The sequence below is a fragment of the Aotus nancymaae genome, unplaced genomic scaffold (assembly GCF_030222135.1).
Source record: "Aotus nancymaae isolate 86718 unplaced genomic scaffold, 86718_ANA_hifiasm-v0.15.2.pri h1tg000012l, whole genome shotgun sequence".
Classification (NCBI taxonomy): Eukaryota; Metazoa; Chordata; class Mammalia; order Primates; family Aotidae; genus Aotus; species Aotus nancymaae.
In genome coordinates, this window is record NW_026988423.1 from 23683521 (window position 1) to 23706031 (window position 22511).

At 47.5% G+C, this 22511-nt stretch overlaps 2 protein-coding genes across 5 annotated transcripts in view; one reads left to right on the forward strand and one right to left on the reverse strand.

The window, feature by feature from the left end:
* Positions 1 to 7417, reverse strand: part of HYOU1 (hypoxia up-regulated 1) — a 23389-nt gene extending 15972 nt beyond the window's left edge. For 2 of the 4 annotated variants that reach the window (XM_012470332.3, XM_064375478.1), the window contains exon 1: positions 7107 to 7415. In XM_012470332.3, the coding sequence (XP_012325755.2) occupies positions 7107 to 7240 (134 nt within the window). In that variant the 5' untranslated portion in view covers positions 7241 to 7415. Of the gene's footprint in view, positions 1 to 7106 lie in introns of all 4 variants that reach the window. The other 2 variants (XM_064375479.1, XM_064375477.1) reach the window with 2 other exon arrangements.
* VPS11 (VPS11 core subunit of CORVET and HOPS complexes) lies at positions 7338 to 19791 on the forward strand. Its single transcript, XM_064375480.1, is given in 16 exon segments — positions 7338 to 7465; positions 8443 to 8614; positions 8712 to 8847; positions 9169 to 9332; positions 10500 to 10747; positions 11798 to 11999; positions 12400 to 12551; positions 14566 to 14752; positions 15511 to 15657; positions 15888 to 16076; positions 16181 to 16342; positions 16573 to 16712; positions 16803 to 17005; positions 17138 to 17309; positions 18921 to 19143; positions 19283 to 19791. Coding segments are annotated over 16 exon segments (2790 nt in total). The 3' UTR covers positions 19448 to 19791.
* The last annotated feature ends 2720 nt before the right edge of the window (positions 19792 to 22511 follow it).

The window sequence follows — 22511 nt, forward strand, 5'->3', positions numbered from 1 at the left end:
GCGGGTGGACCCTTTCCATCTGTTTCAAACAAAGAGCATGCACTTTAACATATATTGGGCCACTTTCATATACAAGCACTGTGCTAGGTGCTAGTAATCCAGAGATGGGTATAAGCTTGTCCCTACCCTCAAAGAAGTCACAGTGTGGCCAGGCGCAGTGGTTCACGCCTGTAATCCCAGCACTTTGGGAGGCCAAGGCGGGTGGATCACGAGGTCAAGAGATCGAGACCATCCTGGTCAACATGGTGAAACCCTGTGTCTACTAAAAATATAAAAAATTAGCTGGGCATGGTGGCGCGTGCCTGTAATCCCACCTACTAAGGAGGTTGAGGCAGGAGAATTGCCTGAACCCAGGAGGCGGAGGTTGCGGTGAGCCGAGATCGTGCCATTGCACTCCAGCCTGGGTAATAAGAGCGAAACTCCGTCTCAAAAAAAAAAAAAAAAAAACTTTGGGGGGGTGTTGGGCGCGGTGGCTCATGCCTATAATCCCAGCACTTTGGGAGGCCAAGGCGGGTGGATCACGAGGTCAGATATTCACCAACTGAGATGATGAAACCCTGTCTCTATAAAAAAAATAAAAATAAAATTTTATTTAAAAAAAGGAAAAGGCTGGGTGCGGTGGCTCACGCCTGAAATCCTAGCATTTTGGGAGGCTGAGGCGGGTGGATCACATGAAGTCAGGAGTTCAAGACCAGCCTGGCCAACATGGGGAAACCCCGTCTCTATAAAAAATTAAAAAAGGAAAAAAAAACCTTTAGGGGGCCAGGTATAGTGGCTCATGCTTGTAATTCTAGCACTTTGGGAGGCTAAGGCAGGCAGATTGCCTGAGCTTAGGAGTTTAAGACCAGCTTGGGCAACATGGTAAAACCCCCCATCTCTACCAAAATAACAAAAAAATTGGCCAGACGTGGTGGTGGGTGCCTGTAATCCCAGCTACTCAGGAGGCTGAGGCAGGAGAATTGCTTGAACCTGGGTGATAGAGGCTGCAGTGAGCTGAGATTGCACACTGCACTCCAGGCTGGGTGACAGAGTGAGATCCTGTCTCAAAAAGAAAAGAAAAGAAAAGAAAAGCTCCTGAATCTCCTTAGAAAGCTCCAACCATGAATATCCCTGGTGGGAGCACAGTTCCACCACAGCTACAGTTCTCAACCTGGGTATTAGTCCTCCTGGGAAGTGAAGCAGGTGCAAGTGCTCTGATGAGTCAGCTGTTTTGTTCTGGGACCAGAGGGGAGAATAGTATTTCACAAGAACAAGCTGAAAAACATTGGGAAATTTTTAATGTAAAACATCTGATTTAGATTGACCTACGCAGGTGAACTCATTGGTTCTTGTCCAGAATAACTTGTTAACATTTGAGGACTATATCCCTTCCCTAACACTGCAGAAACCCAAGGGAAGAAAGTTGCCATCTTGCAGAACATGTACCAAACGGATAAAAGTGCAAAATTGACACATTGGTGAAGGCATATGTGTACATAACCATGCAAATTACATGATAGGCTGAGAGCAATGTTGATCAGAAAGAACATCCTACACCAGAATAATTTTTAGAAATTAGTTGTCACCTAGCAACCCCATTCTTATGTTTATATCTAACACATACAGGCCGGGTGCAGTGGCTCATGCCTGTAATCCCAGCACTTTGGGAGGCCGAGGTGGGCGGATCACTCGAGCTTGAGTTCAAGACCAGCCTGGTCAACATGTCGAAACCCTGTCTCTACTAAAAATAAAAAAATTAGCCCAGTGTGGTGGTGTGTGCCTGTAATTCTAGCTACTGGGGAGGCTGAAGCAGGAGAATTGCTTGAACCCGAACCCAAGAGGCAGAGGTTGTAGTGAGCTGAGATCCCGCCACTGCACTCTAGCCTGGGCAACAGAGTGAGACTCTGTCTCCAAAACAAAACAAATGCATACATATGTTCACCAAGAGGCTGTTGGTAATAGCTTTATTTATAACAGCCCCGGGCTGAAAACTATCCAAATGACCATCAACAATTGGATAGATAAATGAATCACAGATTAACATGGAATTCTATGCAGCAATAAGAATGGGTGGACTATTGTATACATAGGACAACTTAGATGAATTCTTCAAGCAATACTGAGTAAAAGAAGCCCAAGTACACACTGTGTGATTTAACTTACATCGAATTTAAAAGCTGGCAAAACTAAGCTACAGGGATAAAAGTCAGGATGATGCTATCCTTTAGATACAGGGTCATGCTCTGTTGCCCAAGTTGGAGAGTTTAGAAGAGGGCATAAGGCAGGCTTCTGGAGGTGCTAGCTATGTTCCCTGTTTTTTTTTTTTTTTTTTTTTTTTTGAGACGGAGTTTCGCCCTTGTTACCCAGGCTAGAGTGCAATGGCACGATCTCGGCTCACCGCAACCTCCGCCTCCTGGGTTCAGGCAATTCTCCTGCCTCAGCCTCCTGAGTAGCTGGGATTACAGGCATGCACCACTATGCCCAGCTAATTTTTTTGTATTTTTAGTAGAGACAGGATTTCACCATGTTGACCGGGATGGTCTCGATCTCTTGACCTCATGATCCACCCGCCTCGGCTTCCCAAAGTGCTGGGATTACAGGCGTGAGCCACCGCGCCCGCCTTGTTTTGTTTTTGAGACAGTCTGATTCTGTCACCTAGGCTTCAGTGTAGTGGCACAATCTCGGCTTACGGCAGCCTCCGCCTCTTGGGTTCAAGCCATTCTCCAGCCTCAGCCTCCCCAGTATCTGGGACTGTAGGTGTTCAGCACCACGCCCAGCTAATTTTTATATTTTTAGTAGAGACAGGGTTTCACCATGTTGGCCAGGTTGGTCTCAAACACCTGACCTCAGGTGATCTGCCTGCTTCAACCTCCCAAAATACTGGAATTACATGCATGAGTCACCGCACCTGGCCACTAACTATGTTCTCATTGCTAGTTACAATGGGAGTGTCCAGTTAGTTTGTGGAATTTCAGTGGGCTGTATTATACAACTTTTTTGCATGTTGTTATACTTCAATAAAACATTTAAAAATTACTTTGTCTCATACACTGAGCATTTCTCAATAACTTAAAAAAAAAAGAAAAAAATTACTTTGTCATACAAAAGACTATAGGGTTAGTTGTTATTGTTTTGAGACAGGGTCTCACTCTATTGCCCAGGCTAGAGTGCAGTGGTGTGATCACAGCTCACTGCAGCCTCCACTTCCTGGGCTTAAGCGTTTCTCCTTCCTCAGCCTCCCAAGTAGCTGGCACTATAGGTACACACTACTACTTATTTATTTAATTTTAGTAGAGATGAGGTCTGGCTATGTTGCCCAGGCTGGTCTTGAACTCCAGGCCTCAAGTAAAATTCTCCCACCTTGGCCCCCAAAAGTACTAAATTACAGGCATGAGCCACTGTGCCTGGCCTCAGGAGACTCTAGGTTTTACTTTGCTGTAACCCTAGGCAGGAGAGGGCCCATTTTCAGCAGGAGATGAATCAAGATGAGTTTTTTCCTACTTCTATAACAATATTTTTAGAATTACAAAAGAAATATGTGGCCAGGGCTGGGCGCAGTGGTTCATGCCTGTAATCCCAGCACTTTGGGAGGCCCAGGTGGGTGGATCATTTGAGGTCAGGAGTTCAAGACCAGCCTGGCTAACATGGTGAAACTCCATCTCTACTAAAAATACAAAAAATAGCCAGGTGGTAGTGGTGTGCACCTGTAATCCCAGCTACTCGGGAGACTGAGGCAGGAGAATCACTGGAACCTAGGGGGCAGAGGTTGCAGTGAGCCAAAATCGCACCACAGCACTCCAGCCTTGGCAACAGAGTATGATCCTGTCTCCCCCATCCCCAAAAAGAAAGAAATATGTGGCCAGGCACTGCTGGGCACAGTGGCTCATGCCTGTAAACCCAGCACTTTGAGAGGCTGAGGCGGGCGGATCACGAGGTCGATGGTTCGAGACCAGCCTGACCAACATGGTGAAACTCCCATCTCCACTAAAAAATATATATATATACATATATATACACACACACACACACACACACACACACACACACACACACACAATGAGTCAGGCGTGGTGGCACATGTCTATAATCCCAGCTACTTGGGAGGCTGAGACAGGAGAACTGCTTGAACCTGGGAGATGAAGGTTATGGTGAGCTGAGATCATGCTATTGGTTCTGCTACTGCACTCCAGGCTGGGCGACAGAGTGAGTCTCCATCTCAAAAAAAAAAAAAAAAAATGCTGGGTGCCCATGGCTCACACCTATAACCCCAGCACTTTGGGAAACCGAGGTGGGAAGATCGAGACCATCATGACCAACATGGTGAAACCCTATCTCTACTAAAAATACAAAAATTAGCTAGGTGTGGTGGTGCATGCCTCTAGTCCCAAGCTACTCAGGAGGCTGAGGCAGGAGAATCACTTGAACCTGGGAAGCGGATGTTGCCGTGAGCCGAGATTTTGCCACTGCACCCCAGCCTGGCGACACAGCGAGACTCCATCTCCAAAAAAAGAAATATGTGGCCAGGCACGGTGGGTCACCCCTATAATCCTAGCACTTTGGGAGGCTGAGACATGTGGATTGCTTGAGCACAACAGTTTGAGACCAGCCTGGGTAACACGGTGAAACACTCTCTACTAAAAATACAACAACAGCCGGGCGCAGTGGCTCACGCCTGTAATCCCAGCACTTTGGGAGGCCGAGGCGGGTGGATCATGAGGTCAAGAGATCGAGACCATCCTGGTCAACATGGTGAAACCCCGTCTCTACTAAAAATACAAAAAATTAGCTGGGCACGGTGGCGCGTGCCTGTAATCCCAGCTACTCAGGAGGCTGAGGCAGGAGAACTGCCTGAACCCAGGAGGCGGAGGTTGCGGTGAGCCGAGATCGTGCCATTGCACTCCAGCCTGGGTAACAAGAGCGAAACTCAGTCTCAAAAAAAATAAAATAAACAAATAAGTAAATAAAATAAAAATACAACAACAACAAAAAAATTAACTGGGCATGGTGGCGTGAGCCTATAGTCCCAGCTACTAGGGAGGCTGAGATGGGAGAATCACCTGAGCTTAGGAGGTGGAGACTGCAATGAGCAATGATTGTGCCACTGCACTTTAGCCTAGGTGACAGAGTGAGAACCCTAACCCTAACCCTAACTCCATTTCTCATCAGGGATAATGATACCTCTTCTGCAGATGGTTGCTATGAAGATTCCGTGAAAAGTGAAGGCACTATATTAGCTATAATTTACTACATGAAATTAGGGGCTTCTTACTATCAGTTCTTTTTATGCCTGTCCCTAGAGTGGTGGTTGAGGACCATGTCTTGTTCATTTATATTCTGGGCATTTGGTACAATTCCTGGACTAGGAGTGCTCAATACATATTTGTCAAAAGGAGGACAGAAAAGAACGTAGTAAGTCTGAAGAGGTGCTGTGAGTCTCTCTGGCAGGCCAATCTCAGCCTTTGTATCTCTCATCAATAAGAGGATCCAATGGGCACAGGTGGAGCCAGATTCAGCCCTCAGAGGAAGATGAGGAGCCTCTGCCATTGGACAGCAGGGGAAGCACTCAAGCAACAAAGATGCACTCTATCTCCTGTTCATATCTCTGCTTTTATGTTGCTTCTTTTTTGAAGCCTGTTGCCCATGCTGGTCTTGAACTCCTGGCCTCAAGGGATCCTTCTGCCTCAGCCTCTTAAAGTGCTGGGATTACAAGCATGAGCTAGCTCGCCTGGCCATATTGCTTCTTTTAACATATATTCTTCATAGGCTTAACAACTGACATTAACATATTAACGTATCTAAACACTCTGATGACTAGTGTGGAATATGCTCAGTAGTTGAAAGTGGGTTCAATCGATTCCCATTTGTGCTTCTGCCCTAGAGTTGGTATCCTGAAACAGTTCCAATGAATTGGAGATATCCTGTGTGATGAAAAGGAAAGAAAATTGAGTTGGAAGTCAGGAAATTTATGTGCATGGTGGTGGCTAGAGTTTCTTCCTATCATTTACCTCTTCAGACAAATGGATACCACCTGCCCATCAATCACTTGAACCCGGGAGGCAGAGATTGCAGTGAGCAGAGATTGTGCCACTGCACTCCAGCCTAGCAACAGAGAGAGACTCTGTCTCAAAACAAAACAACCCACCCAGCTCTCAAAGCTGCCACTTCCAGATTTTTGCCCAGTTTATGTCCCATACCCTGCCACTGTGGAAACGGGGAGAAAGCCCAGCGTCTTGGGAGTTTCTGCCCCATTAGTACTAAACAGTTTCCTTTTTTTTTTTCAAGACGAGGTCTCCGGCGTCACCCAGGCTGGAGTGCAGTGGCACAATCAAGCCTCACTACAGCTTCCACCTCTGGGGCTCAACTGATCCTCCCATCTCAGCCTCCCAAGTAGCTGGGACCACAGGTGTGCACCACCATGCCTGGCTCATTTTTGTATTTTTTTGTAGAGATGGGGTTTCACCATGTTGCCCGGGCTGGTCTCAAACACCTGGGCTCAAGCGATCCCCCCACCTTGACCTCCCAAAATGCTGAAATTACAGACAGGCATGAGCCGTCGCGCCCAGCTCGTTTCCTTAGGAAACGTTTTGAGCGTCTGTTAGGTGTCATACGCGCTGACAGGGGGAAACAAAAACGAATATGAGACACTGACTGTGTTTCACAATCTGTCCGGTGGCAGACACAAACTTCTAATTTTATTTCTCTTCTCATACAACCGAAAAACTGGTTTAATATGCACTATTTCATTTATGCCCCAAAACATCAAACGTCAAAACGTCATTCACTTAGGCACAGCTGGTTACAGTTCACAAGGCGCAGGACATCGCTCATCTTGATCTCCCAGTACACGCGCATTTTAGGAAGAAACTGATCCTCAAAGAGCTGAAGGGTCCGTTCTCAAGCATTTTAGCCAGCGAAGTTACAGTTAGATCCAGCAAACTCGCACACTATAGAACTAGAACTACCACGCGCGGCCCCGCCCACTCTCCCAGCAGCGGGAAGCTGTCACCCGGACTCTAGAGTGCCCGGACCCGCAAGCTCCCGGAAGCTGTCGACCACGTGATTTGCTGGTTCAGCTCACGTGACATAGCTCCCGTAGGTGGGGACCCTTGGCCAAAATGGCAGCCTACCTGCAGTGGCGGCGCTTTGTCTTTTTCGACAAGGAGCTAGTGAAGGAGCCGCTGGGCAATGATGGGGCTGCTCCCGGGGCCGCACCTGCTTCTGGATCCGCTGCTTCCAAGTTCCTTTGCCTCCCTCCTGGCATCACTGTCTGCGACTCAGGCCGAGGGAGCCTGGTCTTTGGAGATATCCTTCATTTGGAGCTCTTTTCCCTCCCGGGATCCCGAAGAGATACAGTTAGGATGAAATCTGTTTGTCAGAGGTGTCCGTGCTGCGCGCCTCTTTAGCTGGTCGTCCAGAGTCTTCTATGGTCTACTGGAAGAAAGAAGGAAGTCCGTTTCCTAACTTGTTATCAACTGAGCAATCCTGGGCAAGTCGTTTAACCTCTCTGGGTTTTAGTTTCCTTATCTGTAACAGGAGTGTACGTGCCAATTTGACAAGGTTGAGATCAATTTTTTAAAAATGCAAGTTGGCTTTAAAAGATTAATATGTAAGATGACATGATCTCCCCTGCCCATTATCATTGGTGAGGAGGTAAATGAGGCTAACAGTTTGCTGCTTTTGTCTTCATGTTGCTGCTACTAAACTCTGGCCTCTTACACTTTTTTTTTTTTTTTTTTTGAGACGGAGTCTTGCTCTGTCACCCACGCTGGAGCGCAGTGACGTGATCTCCATTCACTGCACCCTCTGCCTCCCAGGTTCAAGCGATTATCATGCCTCAGTCTCCCGAGCAGCTGGAATTACAGGCGCCTGCCACCACGCCTGGCTATTTTTTGCATTTTTAGTGATGGGGGTTTTGCCATGTTGGCCAGGCTGGTCTTGAACTCCTGCCCTCAGGTGATCCGCCTGCCTCGGTCTCCCAAAGTGTTGGGATTACAGGCGTGAGCCACTGCACCCGGCCTCACTCTTGTTTTTTTTTTTTTTTTTTTTTCTTTTTTTGAGATGGAGTCTCGCTCTGTCGCCAGGGCTGGAGTGCAGTGGCACAACATCAGCTCACTGCAACCTCCACCTCTTGGGTTCAAGCGATTCTCCTGTCTCAGCCTCCCGAGTAGCTGGGATTACAGGTACGTGCCACCACATCCGAATTTTTGTATTTTTAGTAGAGACAGGGTTTCACCATGTTGGCCAGGATGGTCTCCATCTCTTGACCTCGTGATCCGCCGGCCTCGGCCTCCCAAAGTGCTGGGATTACAGGCATGTGCCACTGCTCCCGGCCTGGCCTCACTCTTTTTAAGATAGGGAGTTCCATGAGATGATATTTGGGAAAATCCATGAAAATTTTAGAGTTATATGCATGTAATTGTTACCTGAGTTCTGGTCTGAATATAAGTATCTCTCCTTGGAAAGGAGGTTCCTTGACTACCCTGCACATATGGAAGGCCAGATCTGGTTCTTGCCACGTTCCCTACAGCTTACAGGCTTCCAGGCCTATAAACTACGGGTGACACACCTGTACCAACTGAAGCAGCACAATATTCTGGCATCTGTTGGAGAAGATGAAGAGGGCATCAACCCCCTGGTGAGTCCCAGTAAGGAAATGGGAAAGATCCAGAAGCTTGGGAATGATTTTTTGTTGGAGGGTGACTAGCATTTACACTTCTGAGGTCTGTCCACAGGTTAAGATCTGGAACCTGGAGAAGAGAGATGGCGGCAATCCACTCTGCACTCGAATCTTCCCTGCTATTCCAGGAACAGAGCCAACTGTTGTATCTTGTTTGACTGTCCATGAAAATCTCAACTTTATGGCCATTGGTAAACAGAAGGCAGAGCTAACACTCCTAGATTCATTATAGATTTTCTTCAAAGTTGCTTCTGCACCTCATCTTTAATGTTTTTGTGAGACCACTTTGTATTGAACAGAGGCCTTTGAGATATTAAAGTCTGGAATGGGAAGGCATTTAATTTTGTTCTTTGAAAATGAGTCAGCGAGTACCAATATTCAGGTTAACCCTTAGAAAGGCTGGGTATACAGAGAAAGCTTATCACTTCTGAGTGCCTCAAGTGGTCTTTTTTCCCCTCTCCCCTTCCTGATCTTTTCAGCCTCACTGAAGTAATTTTCTTGTTCTCCCACAGGTTTCACAGATGGCAGTGTTACATTGAACAAAGGAGACATCACTCGGGACCGGCATAGCAAGACCCAGATTTTGCACAAGGGCAACTATCCTGTTACTGGATTGGCCTTTCGCCAAGCAGGAAAGACCACTCACTTGTTTGTTGTGACAACAGAGAATGTGCAGGTATGACCAAGGCCTCCACTCTTAGGAGCAGGCAGGAAGGGCTTTTCCATTGCTTAGGGGGATAGGGTAAGGAACTGACAGGGAAGGTGGGATTGTTAAATATTAATCATATAATTTGAATCATTTTCCTAGCTTTGTATTTTATTTCTTTGCCTAGGAAACTGGGAAGAGTTAGACTCTGAGCTTGTACTAAAAAGATGTGAATTTTATTTCCTTTTTTTTTTTTTTTGAGACAGAGTCTCACTGTGTAGCTCAGGCTGGAGTGCAGTGGCGAGATCTTGACTCACTGCAGCCTCCATCTCCCAGGACATAAGCCACCGTGCCTGGCTGTGAATTTTATTTCTAACTAGCTTTTTTTTTTCCTTGAGACAGGGTCTCGTTGTGTCACCCAGGCTGGAGTACAGTGGCACTGCCTCAGCTCACTGCAACCTCTGCCTCTTGAGCTCAAGCGATCCTCCTGCCTCAGCATCCTAAGTAGCTGGGATTACAGGCACATACCACCATGCCTGGCTAATTTTTGTATTTTTTGTGGATACAGGGTTTCACCATGTTGCCCAGGCTGGTCTTGAATTCCTGGGCTCAAGCAATCTACCTGCCTCAGCCTCCCAAAGTGCTGGGATTACAGACATGAGCCACTGCACCAGCCTATTGCTAACTAACTTTTAAAATGACATTGGACAAGTATCTTTACCTTTCTTGTTCCTGGGGCCCCAGATTTACAATAATCTACTCTCTCAGGAATACTCTTTTTTTTTTTTTCTTTGAAAAAGACGGGGTTTCACCATGTTGGTCAGGCTGGTCTTGAACTCCCAACCTCAGGTGATCCGCCTGCCTTGGCCTCCAAAGTGCTTGGATTACAGGCATGAGCCACTGTGCCCAGCTCAGGAATACTCTTGATTAAACAGTAGAAGATTATTGCATTTCTCTTACTTGTAGAATTTCTGTACTAGGTAGTGATAATATAAACAGAGAAAGAAAATGTGGTCCCTGGTTATATATTTAGTAGATGGGTGATGGTTAATGAAGAAGGCCAGCAGCCAAGAGAAACTCGTAGAATGTTAAGAGGGAAAAAAGAGAGAGCGCCAGTATGGAGATGGGAATACCTTTGTGAAGGCTTAGTGCTACCTCCTCAAAGGAGCCTGTTAACCCCTTTCTTACTTCTGGCAGTCCTATATAGTTTCTGGAAAAGACTACCCTCGCGTGGAGTTGGACACCCATGGTTGTGGCCTGCGCTGCTCAGCCCTAAGTGACCCTTCTCAGGACCTGCAGTTCATTGTGGCCGGGGATGAGTGTGTCTACTTGTACCAGCCTGATGAACGTGGGCCCTGCTTCGCCTTTGAGGGCCATAAGCTCATTGCCCACTGGTTTAGAGGCTACCTTGTCATTGTCTCCCGTGACCGGAAGGTTTCTCCCAAGTAAGGACTCCAGCGAGAAGGGACAGGGAGAGGGCTGGACTTGTTCCCTTGAATCTGCCTGATTTTAAAATCCTAATGCCTGGATCCTGCCAATCTCCTACTTTGGAGTTACGTAGATGACACTTCCTTTTTTTTTTTGAGATGGAGTCTCACTCTGTCACCCAGGCTGGAGTGCAGTGTTGTGATCTCGGATCATTGCAACCTCCACCTCCTGGGTTCAAGTGATTCTTCTGCCTCAGGCTCTTGAGTAGCTGGGATTACAGGCATGTGCCACCACAGCTGGCTACTTTTTGTATTTTTAGTAGAGGCAGGATTTCACCATGTTGGTCAGGCTGGTCTTGAACTTCTGACCTCAAGTGATCTGCCCACCTCGGTCTCCCAAAGTGCTGGGATTACAGGCATAGGCCACTGTGCCCAGCCGGTTACACTTATAACTAGAATGATTTATAACATTTTTACTGAAAAATGGGTGTTTTTGCTACAGATGTTTGCTACATAGCCTTAGTATACTAGAATGCCCCAGAGAATTTGGACCTTTTTTTTTTTTTAACTCTTTTGTCAAAATAAGTTGGGCAGAGGAACAAAGAATTCAGTAGTGGAGAAATTAGAACATGCTGGGAAATGTAGGACACATGTTTTTTGTTTTGTTTTGGTTTGGTTTTGGTTTTTTAAGGGGTAGGTGGGGTGTTCTGCATGATGGAAGAACTCCCTGTTAGATGGTGGTTTGTTTTGCTTTCGTTCAGTTGCAGGCACAATGTTTTACATATACCATGTATTAGATGATTATTTTCTAAATGAATGGATATCTGAATGTACTTAATTTTCTAATCTGTTGCTTGGGTTAATTATAGGATCCTAAAGGGTAAGATCAGGTCTGTATGTTCTCTTTCTACAGCTATCGACATAATGCTGCATGTTATGGGATGAGAGGGATCAAAGAGATGACTTGTGCTGGGTGGAATGGGCACCAAAGTTATCATGGGAAAGGAACTCAAGGGGAGATAAGACAGAGATGGTTCAAATAACTGGTGATTTTTCTTTCCTATACAGGTCAGAGTTTACCAGCAGGGACTCACAGAGCTCTGACAAGCAGATTCTAAACATCTATGACCTGTGCAACAAGTTCATAGCCTATAGCGCTGTCTTTGAGGATGTAGTGGATGTGCTTGCCGAGTGGGGCTCCCTGTACGTGCTGATGCGGGATGGGCGGGTCCACGCACTGCAGGAGAAGGACACACAGACCAAACTGGAGGCAAGGCCATCAGCCTCCCAGAGCTGGCCATAGGCACCTAGAAGCAGCTACAGGAGCAGGTTTCCCAAGTCATATTGGCCAGGGTGTTTCCCTCCCTGTGGGTCACAACCTTACTCTGCTTCCTTAGGGTAGGATTATAAGGAAAATGGCCTGGGATGGAGCTTTAGAGGGAAGTAATGGCTGGGAGCCTGAGCCCACTCTAAGGGTTCACTTTGTTTCCTGAGAACCTTAAGAAATAAGGTGATACTGATCTTGGGGGTATCCGGGAGCTCTTGCTTCGTCTAGGATCTAGGCAGATCAGAAATGCAGGACTTTCTGTTTTGTGTGTTGTGGGCATATTTTTGGAAAGTGTCTTCTCAGGACTGCTTCTACCAACTTTCTAATCTCTCTTCCCTTCTAGATGCTGTTTAAGAAGAACCTATTTGAGATGGCAATTAACCTGGCCAAGAGCCAACATCTGGACAGTGATGGGCTGGCCCAGATTTTCATGCAGTATGGAGACCATCTCTACAGCAAGGGCAACCACGATGGGGCTGTCCAGCAGTATATCCGGTCAGTCTGGAGGCACTTTGGGATATAGCTGTGAATGTAGGGACAAACAGCTAGATAGCTAAAGCCCATCCATGCTCCAGGTAGGGGCTAGAACTCTACCAGGAACTGTTTTTGTTTTTGATTTAAAAAAAAAATTTTTTTTTTTTCGAGATAGAGTCTCGCTCTGTCACACAGGCTGGAGTGCAATGGTGTGATCTTGGCTCACTGCAACTTCCACCCCTCGGGTTCAAGTGATTCTCCTGTCTCAACCTCCTGAGTAGCTGGGATTACAGGCACACACCACCACACCTGGCTAATTTTTTGTATTTTTAGTAGAGACAGGGTTTCACTGTGTTCTCTGTGCTAGTCTCAAACTCCTGAGCTCAGACAATCCACCTGGCTTGGCCTCCCAAAGTGCCAGGATTACAGGCGTGAGCCACTGTGCGTGGCCTTTTAAAATTTTCTTTGCAGGAACTATGATGCCTTAAATGAGAGGACAAGATTCCTTGTTAAAAAGGGAATCTTAGGGTCAAATATTATATGACCAGTATGCAGCTGAGCTGATGATTACCTCTTATTTTAGACTTTAGCTTGGCTTTTTAAAATATTCATTTTGACTTGGTTCTTTAAGTGGAAAAAGGTATTCATCTCTTGCTTCTGTAATTCCTTCCCTCAGTACTAATACTTTGAATTTTCTGCCTTGAGAAGGGGTTTTAGAAACCTGTGCAGTGGCATGTGCCTGTGATCCTGTCCCTTGGGAGACCAAGGTGGGAGGATTACTTGAGACCAGGTGTTCAAGACCAGTCTGAGCAACATAGCAAGACCCCATCTCTAACAATAAATAAATAAATAAAATTTAAAAATATGGCCAGGCACAGTGGCTTATGCCTGTAATCCCAGCACTTTGGGAGGTGAGGTGGCTGGATCACTTGAGGTCAGGAGTTCGAGACTAGCCTGGCCAACATGGTGAAACCCTGTCTCCACTAAAAAAAAAAAAAAAAAAAAAAATAATAATAATAATAATAGGCCGGGCATGGTGGCTCATGCCTGTAATCTTAGCACTTTGGGAAGCCGAGGCAGGTGGATCACCTGAGGTCATGAGTTCAAGACCATCCTGCCCAACATGATGAAACCCTGTCTCTATTAAAAATACAAAAATTAGCCAGGTATGGTGGCAGGCACCTGTAATCCCGGCTACCTAGGAAGCTGAGGCAGGAGAATCACTTGAACCTGGGAGGGAGAGGCTGTAGTGAGACAAGATTGCGCCATTGCACTCCAGCCTGGGCAACAGGGCGAGACTCCATCTCAAACAAACAAAAATAATAATAATAGTAATAAAAAATTAATTAATTAAACTAAAAAATGATAGGAAAAAGAACAAAAATACAAAACAAAACAACAACAAATAATAATATAAAAAGAGACCTGTCTAGGCCAGGTGCGATGGCTCCCGGTGGGATTACACCTGTAATCCCAGCACTCTGGAAGTTTGAGAATGGCGGATCATAAGGTCAGGAGATTAAGACCATTCTGGCCAACATGGTGAAACCCTGTCTGTACTAAAAATACAAAAATTAGCTGGGTGTGGTGGTGCATGCCTGTAATCCCAGCTACTTGGGAGGCTGAGGCACAAGAATCACTTGAACCCAGGAGGCGGAGGTTGCAGTGAGCCAAGATTGCACCACTGCACTACAGCCTGGCAACAGACTCTGTCTCAGAAAAAAAAAAAAGAAAAAGAAACGTGTCTAGCCTCTTCCCCTTCTCTTTAGAATTCCTATTTTTAGCCAAATTTAAGAACCAGTGCTCTGGAGCCTTGCTACTCAGTGTGGTCCACAGTCTAGTAGCACTGATATTACCTGGGACTTTGTGGGAATGTAGAATCTCAGGCCCCACTCCAGAATTTAGAATACAGAATTTAGAATACAACCCACTGAAATAGAATTTGCATTTTGAGAAGATCTGCAAGTGATTCCTGTGTACATGAGTTGGAGAAGTACACTGATTCAGATGCTATCTGGTACTTATGTCTCCCTAGAACCATTGGAAAGTTGGAGCCATCCTATGTGATCCGCAAGTTTCTAGATGCCCAGCGCATTCACAACCTGACTGCCTATCTGCAGACCCTGCACCGACAGTCCCTGGCCAATGCTGACCATACCACCCTGCTCCTCAACTGCTATACCAAGCTCAAGGACAGCTCGAAGCTGGAGGAGTTCATCAAGGTGCACGATGGTGTTGGTGGGGGAGTCCTGGAGGCACCACTGGGCATGAGGTGTCTCCAATGGGACTTGTTCTGCTTCACCAAGACACAGGGAAAGGGCTGACCTTATTTGGGCATCAGCATGCTTTACCCTATAAACGGGGAGGAGGAGTGGCCGTTCCTGTTAGTTCTGTGCCATCTTCCCTCTTGTTTCATGATTCTAGAACTTCCCATGGTATCTAAACCCTGGGTAGTGGCATGGGGGAAGCCCTGTCCCTAGCAGTATCCCTCTAATGGTAGGGACAGAGGAAATCTTTAGTCAGAAACTCTAACAGGCGGGCCAGGCGCAGTGACTGATGCTTGTAATCCCAACACTTTGGGAGGCCGAGGCAGGCAGATCATGAGGTCAAGAGATCGAGACCATCCGGGCCAACATGGTGAAACCCCATCTCTACTAAAAAATACAAAAATTAGCTGGGCTTGGTGATGCGCACCTGTAGTTCCAGCTATTCGGGAGGCTGAGACAGGAGAATCGCTTGAATCCAGGAGGCAGAGGTTGCAGTGAGCCGAGATCACGCCACTGCCCTCCAGCCTAGCGACAGAGTGAGACTCTGTCTCAAAAAAAAAAGAAACTCTCACAGGCTGGCTAGCATAATATTTTCAAAGCATGATATCACTTTATGATATCACCTTAGGAATCTGTCTGAAAGTCAGTAACTGTCTCCTCTCCCTTCTCTAGTCACTTCTAGTAAATGATTTTGTCTCATGTCTCCCTGGCAGACAAAGAGTGAGAGCGAAGTCCACTTTGACGTGGAGACGGCCATCAAGGTTCTCCGGCAGGCTGGCTACTACTCCCATGCCCTGTATCTGGCAGAGAACCATGCACATCATGAGTGGTACCTGAAGATCCAGCTAGAGGACATTAAGGTAGGTGAGACTCTGTCTTTTTTTCCCCAACAGACAGGGTCTCACTATGTTGCCCAGGCTGGACTTGAATTCCTGGGCTCAGGTGATCCTCCCACTCCATCCTCCTGAGTAGAGATGAGACTCTAAACTTGGGCAGAGCCCTGTTTTTGAAGACATCCCCAGAATGATGAAAGTGCTTCCTGGTGGCTGAGGCAGGGGTATGCACTACTCTGCCCTTTTCCTTTCCACAGAATTATCAGGAAGCCCTTCGGTACATCGGCAAGCTGCCTTTTGAGCAGGCAGAGAGCAACATGAAGCGCTATGGCAAGATCCTCATGCACCACATACCAGAGCAGACAACTCAGTTGCTGAAGGGACTTTGTACCGATTATCGGTCCAGCCTCGAAGGCCGCTGCGATAGGGAGGTTCCAGGATGCAGGGTGAGACTGCAGGGAAGAGCTTCAGACAGTGGGGATCACCTTAGGGGCTTCCTGTATACCTTGCCCACTCACTTAGCCTCCTCTCTCCTCCCTTGCCATCCTAGGCCAACTCTGAGGAGTTCATCCCCATCTTTGCCAATAACCCACGAGAGCTGAAAGCCTTCCTAGAGCACATGAGCGAAGTGCAGCCAGACTCACCCCAGGGCATCTACGACACACTTCTTGAGCTGCGACTGCAGAACTGGGCCCATGAGAAGGATCCACAGGTGAGGCCTGGTCAGGGCTGTGGGAGAAAAGACAGTTCATGTCGTCTCCATTCTTCATTTTTGGTAGCTGCCTTTTGCTGCATTCCTTAGACCAGTAACACCTTACCTTGGAGCTCAGCGGTCCTCTGTGAAGAGGAAATTGACTGAGGGAAAGAGTTGACTGGCCTTGTCCCAAGAGATCCTGTGATTTTCCCTTTTTGTCCAGCAGCTCTGCCCTCCTTCCTCTCTAGGTCAAAGAGAAGCTTCACGCAGAGGCCATTTCCCTGCTGAAGAGTGGTCGCTTCTGCGACGTCTTTGACAAGGCCCTGGTCCTGTGCCAGATGCACGACTTCCAGGATGGTGTCCTTTATCTCTATGAGCAGGGGAAGCTGTAAGAGTTTGGGGAATTTTAGGGAAAGGGGAAGAATCCAAGTCATTTTCCAGACACAGCCACTGAGGTGTGCCCTTGCCCCGGCCGCAGGTTCCAGCAGATCATGCACTACCACATGCAGCACGAGCAGTACCGGCAGGTCATCACCGTGTGTGAGCGCCACGGGGAGCAGGACCCGTCCTTGTGGGAGCAGGCCCTCAGCTACTTTGCTCGCAAGGAGGAGGACTGCAAGGAGTACGTGGCAGCTGTCCTCAAGCATATCGAGAACAAGAACCTCATGCCACCTCTTCTAGGTACTTGGGAAGACAGAATGGGTGGGTGACAAGCTGCTGACAGCTGGGCTTTGTAGCAGGGGCTCTTCAACTCTGTTCAGAGTGTGCTGCACACGGTTCATTGTCTTGTTTCCTCTTGGACCCCAATCTCAGTGGTGCAGACCCTGGCCCACAACTCCACAGCCACACTGTCCGTCATCAGGGACTACCTGGTCCAAAAACTACAGAAACAGAGCCAGCAGATTGCACAGGATGAGCTGCGGGTGAGGCGGTACCGAGAGGAGACCACCCGCATCCGCCAGGAGATCCAGGAGCTCAAGGCCAGGTACCCGCGGCATGGCTATGTGGAGGAGTCCAGGGGATAACTTGCTCTTCACAGGGTGTTACTAAGTACTTTCCATAGAGGATTCTGTGGAGTGCTTTTGAGCATTTTGATTCTTCAAGATGTGTTTTAATGGAGGAATTCCAAAAAATAGTTTATTACATAGATCATTATTTACTGGGCTTTGAAGGATATTATTTTGTAGCAGGTACTTTTCATTCTTTATATTCCCTATTTTACCTTTTCTAAACACATCCATGTTGTTGTTGGAAGCCATTCTGTTTGTTTTCTTTTTTGAGACAGGATCTTACTCTTGTCACTGAGGCTGGAGTGCAGAGGCGTGATCACAGCTCACTACAGCCTTGACCTCCCTGGGCTGAAGTGATCATCTCACCTTAGCCTCCCAAGTAGCTGGGATTACAGGCGTGCACCACCACGCCCAGCCAATTTTTGTATTTTTAGTAGAGATGGGTTTTACAATGTTGGCCAGGCTAGTCTCAAACTCCTGGCCTCAAGTGATCTCCCGCCTTGACCTCCCAAAATGCTTGGATTACAGGCATAAGCCACTGTGCCCAGCCATAATCCCAACTCTTTTTTTTTTTTTTTTTTTTTTTGAGACAGAGTTTCGCTCTTGTTACCCAGGCTGGAATGCAATGGCGCAATCTTGGCTCACCGCAGCCTCCGCCTCCTGGGTTCAAGCAATTCTTCCGCCTCAGCCTCCCAAGTAGCTGGGACTACAGGCGCACGCCACCATGCCCAGCTAATTTTTGTATTTTTAGTAGAGACGGGGTTTCACCTTGTTGACCAGGATGGTCTTGATCTCTTAACCTCGTGATCCACCCACCTCGGCCTCCGAAAGTGCTAGGATTACAGGCGTGAGCCACAGCGCCCAGCCCAACTTTTTTTTTTTTGAGATGGAGTCTTGCTCTGTCACCTAGACTGGAGTGCAATGGCGTGATCTCGGCCCATGGCAACCTTCGCCTCCCAGGTTCAATTGATTCTCCTGCCTCAGCCTCCCAAGTAGCTGGGATTACAGGTGTCTGCCACCATGCCCGGCTAATTTTTGTATTTTTGTAGAGACAGGGTTTCACCATGTTGGCCAGGCTGGTCTTGAACTCCTGATCTCATGTGATCCACCTGCCTTGGCCTCCCAAAGTGCTGGGATTACAGGTGTGAGCCACTGCGCCTGGCCATATAGGCAAACTTTTGTAGTATGTTAGGTGGTGATAAGTTGTGAGGGGAAAATGAATTGAGGAAGGGGAGTGGGGGAAGGAGTGTGTTAACAAGTTTAGAGAAGGTGGCCGGGAAAGGCCTCACTGAAAGGGTCACATCTGAGTACAGACCTGAAAGAGAATTTAGTGGCAGTTGTGAAAATGGAAAGAGAGAGGAAACAATCCTTGGTCTGAGTTGGCCTTGTTGGGAGCATGCTGAGACTCACTGCAGATCCAGGGCTGTTGTAATCATTTGACTCCCTCAAGGTGGTAAGAAGAGCAGGGCAGGGCCTGGCGACCTTACCAGGGACCTTGTCGCATCCACTTCAGCTGCCTTCCTCATCCTTGACTCTTGACCTTGCCCTCACTTTTGCCACTCATCTCTGGTCTTTCTTGCCTGTAGTCCTAAGATTTTCCAAAAGACCAAGTGCAGCATCTGTAACAGTGCCTTGGAGTTGCCCTCAGTCCACTTCCTGTGTGGCCACTCCTTCCACCAACACTGCTTTGAGAGTTACTCTGAAAGTGATGCTGACTGCCCCACCTGCCTCCCTGAAAACCGGAAGGTCATGGATATGATCCGGGCCCAGGAACAGAAACGAGATCTCCATGATCAATTCCAGCATCAGGTGAGAATGAGTGGGCTAGATGGGCCAGGGGATTCCCACCAGTGTCACGGTCACTGGAGGGCTGGTTTCCTTATCTCCTCCTCATTTAAGAAATAAGCACTTTGGTTCTGATTCTTACTCCTTCCCTCCTCTTCTGCAGCTCAAGTGCTCCAATGACAGCTTCTCCGTGATTGCTGACTACTTTGGCAGAGGTGTTTTCAACAAATTGACTCTGCTGACCGACCCTCCCACAGCCAGACTGACCCCCAGCCTAGAGGCTGGGCTGCAGCGTGACCTGCTCATGCACTCCAGGAGGGGCACTTAAACAGCTTGGAGGAAGGTGTGGGCAACAGTGGAGGACCGAAAGGACAGATACAAGGGGACCTGGGCAGGCATTACACAAAAGGCTGGCTGACATGCCCAGGGTTCTGCTCTCATCTAATGTCATAGCCCTCAGAACTAAAGGAGACTTCTTTCCCTGCCTTCTTATTTAGCTAGCCTGCCATCCCTCCTCTTGACTAGCAGTTTAGATCATTCCAGATCAGTGAGGGAGGGCACCTCAGCAACCTCCGAGTGTGGACAATAGCTGCTTTGTTCTTTAAGAGCACCAGGCTGTGCTTGGGTCCTTGCTCTCAGAGTCTATAAATAAAAGAATATAATGATTTGGGAGCTTATGGATTTTTTTCCGGGGACTTCCTGGTGATTCTTAACTGCATGATGGACTTCCTTACCTCTGTGCTCCTAGAGTTCCACTTCCCTCCTGTGGTGGTCTTGGAGATCAGTCTCGTTCTGGTAATGGGTGGGGCCTATGGCATTGCATACAGTTCAGTTTACTGAAGAACCTCAGCAAAAGACCTAATGACTGAGCTCCAGGAGCACCCTGGACTGAGACCCCTAAAACAGCTCTTGCTCTTTCCTCTTGCTGGCCTCTATGGCTCTAGTTTGGGCAAAATACTCAAGCAGGAGGTAGATTCTGGTAGGAAGCTTTGGGCTTAACCTACTTTAATAATGGGTAGGTTGGTGTCTTACTGTACTTAGTACCAGATGATAAACAGGATAAAAGGTCCTTTCTGGAAACATCTTTCCCTTTTTGAAATTGGCAGCTAAAGTTTATGTTGCTAGGTGTCCCTGTGTAATTTGGGTGGCACTGGCTGTCAGAAAATTGCTCCTATTGTTTTTTTCCCCACAACCTCACCTAATTTCATCTCCTATGTTGTTTAATTGGAGGATATAAGTTTGATATTGTGGTTTAGGTTGTATTTAGGATTGGCATGGGCTGGGCATGGTAGTTCATGCCTGTAATCCCAACACTTTGCAAGGCTGAGGTGAAAGGATCGCTTGAGCCCAGGAGTTCAAGACCAGCCCAGGCAACATAGTTGAGACCCCATCTGTGCAAGAAATAAAAATGAAGTAGCCCAGCCTGGTGGCACTTGCCTATGGTCCCAGCTACTCAGGAGGCTGAGAAGAGGTGGGAGGATTGCTTCAGCCCAGGAAGTTGAGGCTACAGTGAGCCTTGATCACGCCACTGCACTCCAGCCTGGGTGACAGAGACCCTGTCTCCAAAAGAAAAAAACACTGGCAGTATTGTAGCTGCTGAGTAGACTTTGGATCCACTGACCTGGGTTCAAATCCTAGCTGTGCTGTTTGCCTTAGGGTACATCTTACCTTCTCAACCTGTTTTTTTGTTTTCAAATGTATTTTTTATTTCAGTGGGTTTGGGGGGAACAGGTGGTGTTTGGTTATGTGAATAAGTTCTTTAGCAGTGATTTCTGAGATTTGTTGCCCATCACCCAAGCAGTGTACACCATCCCCAATGTGTAGTCTCTTATCCCTCATCCGACTCCCACCCTTTCCCCCTCAACCTCATTCTTCATCTGTACATTAGGAATTGTAACACCTACTGCATATGGCTATTATGAAAGCCTAAAGAGCTAATAGGTATTAGTTTTTTATACAGTGCTCAGCACATGGGTGATTTTTTTTTTTCCCTTACGACATGGTCTCAGCTGGGCACGGTGGCTCATGCCTGTAATCCCAGCACTTTGAGAGGCTGAGGTGGGTGGATTGCCTGAGGTCAGGAGTTTGAGTCCACGCTGACCAACATGGTGAAACCCCGTCTCTACTAACAGTACAAAAACTAGCCAGGAGTGGTGGCGGGTGCCTGTAATCCTAGCTACTCAGGAGGCTGAGGCAGGAGAATCACTTGAACCTGGGAGTTGGAGGTTGCAGTGAGCCAAGATTGCACCATTGCACTCCAGCCTGGGCAACAAGAATGAGACATCGTCTCGGAAAAAAAAAAAGGGTTTCACTCTGTCATTCAGGCTAGAGTGCAGTGGCACCATCACAGCTCACAGCTGCCTCAACCTCCTGGGCTCAAGCAGTCTTCCCACCTCAGCCTCCCGAGTAGCTGAGACTACAGGCATGTGCCACTACATCTGGCTCTTTTTGTATTTTTTGTAGGGATGAGGTTTTCACCATGTTGCCCAGGTTGGTCTCAAACTCCTGGGCTAAAGCAATCCTCCTGCCTTGGCCTCCCAAGGTGCTGGGATTATAAGTGTAAGCCACTACACCCAGCTGGGTGATTATTAATAATCATGACTGTTAATTAAGTTCATGGGAAAGTGCTTTTTCTAATAAGCCCTGTTCTCACTAACATGTATGTAGCGTTTGTGCTGCCACTCCATTTACTTGTCTTTTAGGCATGACCCTTAATCTCTCTGAACCAGTTTCCTCATTTTAAGAATTGAAATGCTGGCTGGGCCAGTGGCTCACACCTGTAATCCCAGTACTTTGGGAGGCCAAGGCGAGATGATCACTTGAGTCCAGGAGTTTGAGACCAGCCTGGGCAACACAGTGAGACCACCTCCCTGCTGTCTCTACAAAACATTTAAAAATTAGCCCGACGTGGTGGTGCCACCTGTAGTCCTAGCTGCCTGGGAGGCTGAGGTGGGAGGATAGCTGGAGCCTGGGAGGTCAAGGCTGCAGTGACCCATGATCATGTCACTGCACTCCAGTCTGGGGACACAGTGAAACCCTGTATAAAAAAAAACAGAGGCCTGTAATCCCAGCACTTTGGGAGGCCGAGGCGGGCAGATCACCTGAGGTCAGGAGTTCGAGAACAGCTTGGCCAACATGGTGAAACCCCGTCTCTACAAAAAATATAGAATTAACTGGGTGTGGTGATGCATGCCTGTAATCCTAGCTACTCAGGAGGCTGAGGCAGGACAGTCGCTTGAACCCGGGAGGCGGAGGTTGCGGTGAGGCGAGATCCCGCCAGTGCACTCCAGCCTGGGCAACAAGAGTGAAACTCTGTCTCAAAAACAACAACAACAACAACAGAAAAATGCAGCCTACTTCACGGTTGTAGCAAAGCTAAGTTTGAACAGAGC